The sequence below is a fragment of the Hippocampus zosterae genome, chromosome 12, assembly GCF_025434085.1.
Source record: "Hippocampus zosterae strain Florida chromosome 12, ASM2543408v3, whole genome shotgun sequence".
Lineage (NCBI taxonomy): Eukaryota > Metazoa > Chordata > Actinopteri > Syngnathiformes > Syngnathidae > Hippocampus > Hippocampus zosterae.
The window spans coordinates 8273036-8276720 of NC_067462.1; the positions used below are offsets into that span (position 1 = coordinate 8273036).

At 45.6% G+C, this 3685-nt stretch overlaps 1 protein-coding gene across 1 annotated transcript; it reads right to left on the minus strand.

The window, feature by feature from the left end:
* Positions 1-236: 236 nt before the first annotated feature.
* LOC127611380 (C-type lectin domain family 4 member A-like) lies at positions 237-3366 on the minus strand. Its single transcript, XM_052081888.1, has 5 exons — positions 3161-3366; positions 1799-1944; positions 1598-1713; positions 304-431; positions 237-253 (listed from the first exon to the last, which is right to left on the minus strand). The coding sequence occupies exons 1-5, from the start codon at positions 3219-3221 to the stop codon at positions 237-239; spliced, it is 468 nt and encodes a 155-aa protein (XP_051937848.1). The 5' UTR covers positions 3222-3366.
* Positions 3367-3685: the final 319 nt, after the last annotated feature.

The window sequence follows — 3685 nt, forward strand, 5'->3', positions numbered from 1 at the left end:
AGCAGGCAGGAGCATGTGATGTCATTGGAGGAACACGATGACTGACTGGGCTCGCTCGCGCAGATCTCGGTCTCCAACGTCTGCATGGTCGGGTTGGTCGCAGTGGTGCCAGTAGGAAGGGCAACAGTAGGGCAGGTAGGAGGAGGAGGGCAAGCAGGAGGAGGAATCGGGGTCTTGTCTGCAGGGATACAAACAGTTAGAAAAGAGCACATTAGACGACATGCAAATGTCGTTTGTCATGGTAATGCCATAACTTTCAATGGGTTACCCCCAAACCTGAAAATTAACATATTGGGTACTCACCTATGGCACGCTTGCAGATGTAGGGCTGGACCTTTAAGCAGTCAACGCTGTCCCAGCCCTTTGCCCAGGACATGATCATAGCACATTGGTGACGATGAGGGGGGCTTGGTTTACCAGGATTCCAGGACCTGAAACAGATGAACTTTCACACAGAGATGTTCCAAAGAGCTGCAGCGGACAAGAGCTCGGCTGCAGGTCCGTCTTTGCATTTCACACACAAGCTAATACGCATGTGCCCATTTTTTGCAGTGCTTGTTCAAATAAAAGAAAAAAAACAGAAAAGCAATTGAATTCTGTGGAAGTGACAGTCAGGGGAGCTACAAGATGGCGCCTGAAGGAAAAAAAAACACGTGACCGCCTTAATAGCTAATCACTCTCCATGGAGCCAAACTGCAAGATCTTAAGTTGGCCAGACTCTTTCTACGCGGTGCTGACATTCAGGCTTCGTCAGCCACCATTGGCGAATCCTCGCAAGCGAAGCTTTCGACACACTGTAAATCAGACATGTCCAAAGTCCGGCCCTGGGGCCAAATCCGGCCCGCGGTCGAATTTCATCCGGCCCTCGGCCCCTGTCATAAAATCAGTGCCGTCTGGCCCGCAGGTTGGTCGCAATGGAACACGTGTTGCATTGACTGAGGTCTCGCAGACTGGTGAGTGATGTTTCATATAGAGTACTGCTTCCCTCTAGTGGCTAAATGAGTAATAGCATTCACTAAATGAGTAATAGCATTTAGACACTAGAGGGCATCACTCACGAGTTAACAAGACATCACTCCGTGTTTATATTTACTGATATGTCATATTTCAAATGAAACTTGCAGTTGTGGATATGTGTATTGCTTGTTCATTTCCCTGTTGTTCGAGTCAAAGGTTTTGTGACTATTGAAAAGTCATGGTGATACATTTTATGTTCCAAATCAATCAATTTGCACTTAGGAGACTTCTGTTTAAGAAAAAGTCAAGTGAATAAGCAGTTGCATGTGATATACCTGTTTCAAATGAACCAAAAGAAATTCTTAAGATTGTTGAAATTAACATTAAAATGGAAATGTGAAACAGACTGGCTTACTAAAATTTGTTGAACAATATTGTTGTTCAATGTAAAGAATGTCAGCCAAGGTCGGCCCCCCGACATTTTACCGCATAAAATCTGGCCCCCTTGGCAAAAAGTTTGGACACTTTCTTTGACATTTCGAAGCGGGACTGTTGACCTTGACCTTATTTCAAAACCTAAACAACAGCTGTTTGATGAAGTCATCATCAATATCTGCAACGTCAACAGCAGAATACTTACGACGTAAGAGAAAAATAAAGTGTATTGTCTGTCCATTTCCACTGTTCTGGAGGCCAATGATGATAGTACAGGCCAATCCAGGAGCTGCTCGCAGACATTTGTGCACGCACCCAGGACTGCAGGAAAGGGAGAGGGAAAGAGATTGTGACGGGGGTGGGGGAGGGTGAGAGAGCCAGAGAGACAGAGAATTGGAAATGTCACCTGCTCCTCTCTGTCCCAAATGCTCGCCAGGGGGCCTCCCTTGGAGAGGCAGCTGTACTCAGCATGTCGCCATGACATTCGGTCCGTGGAGAAGTAGTAACAGTGCTCCCTGAAGCTCAACCAGCTTGTTGGACACTTGGACAGTGCTGTGGAAGAACAACGTGAAAAACCACACCAACACTCACCACGGTCTGACCTCTTTCATTGCAAATGCATGAAAAATTCAAAGTCCAGCGGTCAAGTCAAGTCATGTACAACTTTGTCAAATGCGCTGTATGTGCAACATACAACACTGCATTTCTTCCCTCTCAACCAGACAAGACAACTAGGGGAGCAGCGGTGGGTGCCCACGCCACCATCAAAAGAACAGTTAACATAAAATGAACCACTTTTCCTGCACACACTTTGTCGTTTGAAAGAGGAGCGATTCAAAGTGTCCTTTTCACCAGTGGATCAAAGCCATCATGCAACAGCGTCAACATTTACCATTCTTTCATGGCCTGAGGTTAAGGGCCTGAATAGCAATTTGCAATCTTAAGGTAGTCTGTCACTACCTTGCATGAGGCAGTTTCGTGAGGCACCCGTCATTTGGTGCCAGAAAGAATAAATAACTTCCGCTTTATTCTATTTGACATTTTATTTTGAAAACGTATCGGATTCTCTTTTACATCTGTCTCCAATATGTCACTCTTGATGCGCGTAAGGCGCGCTTCTCGGGTCACGTGACAGGTTACCTCTAAAATGAAACCCAGGAGCCAGCGAAATGAGTTAAAAAAAAACAAACAAACAAAAAAAAACGTCTTTGGAACGTTTCTTTGGGAAGGGGAAAGTGCCCAGCCAGGAGACAGAACAGGAGCCTGCGACTTACAAGAAGAAAAAAACTAACATTTCATAGACAGTATCCTTAGTCCCATTTTAAAAAACGGATTTGTCTCAACGGGAGATTCCCACGCACCAAGCCGCATATGCGGCGATGGTGCATCGTATTTTTCATGCACTTTTTGCGCCGCATCTTATTTTGCAGGCACACCTGAAAAGGCCCTGAAAATATTTTCTGACATTAAACCGGTCCGTGGGGCAAAAAAAAAAAAAAAGGCTGGGGACCGCTGACGAGACGATGACAATCAATGAAAAGTACCAGCTAGACAAAGCGCGACCCAGCACACTGCCGCAGGTCGCGTTTTTAAGCAAATGAAATCCACAGTGATTAGTGTGTCATTAAAATCGAGATGAGTGTAAAAACGCACGAGGCTTGAGACGAAACCTCAATGATACAACTTGAACGGCGAAGAAAGCGAAGACACTGCGACATGAATTTCGGCGATTCGCATCGTGAAGCCAAAAAGTGAATTATTTACTCACCTGAACAAGTCCACCAAATGCACACGGTGACGACAAGCGTCGCGATGAGTGGCGTACTCATGTTGTCAGGGTTGTAGAGTGGGCCCGACTCTGATTGAAACTTGAATGCGGGCGGCGAGCAACGATTGAGGATGACGCGTCCGGCCAAAAAAAGTGCCTCCAACTCAACTGCGTCGCTTCTCCCGACCTGCGCCGATTCCTCCGTTTATAGGGGCGGTCGATTTGCCTAAACGTCACAGAGGACCGGAAAAGAATTGTGTGTACGCTCTAATACACGTCATGTACGTGTAAAAAAAAAAAAAGAAAGCTTAATTACTTGTTTTGGTGTCAAAACGCCAGCACAGCACTTGGTAGCTCCTTCAGCCAGAGACTGTTACACCCGCGTTGCATGAAGGAGAGATACCGACGCTCGTTCCTACCGACTGCTGTCAGGCTGATGAATAAAAAATAACAATCATAATAATAATAATAATGAAATGATGTGAAGGAAAATTGTAAATAGTACTGCGATTTATCCATTTTGTG

Excerpts from the sequence above, each read along its gene's own strand:
- LOC127611380 (XM_052081888.1), bottom strand. The coding sequence starts at position 3,221 with ATGAGTACGCCACTCATCGCGACGCTTGTCGTCACCGTGTGCATTTGG. Across the intron at positions 1,945-3,160 it reads CATTTGGTGGACTTGTTCAG|CACTGTCCAAGTGTCCAACA; the intron begins GTGAGTAAATAA and ends GTTCTTCCACAG. Across the intron at positions 432-1,597 it reads CTTTATTTTTCTCTTACGTC|GTCCTGGAATCCTGGTAAAC; the intron begins GTAAGTATTCTG and ends CATCTGTTTCAG.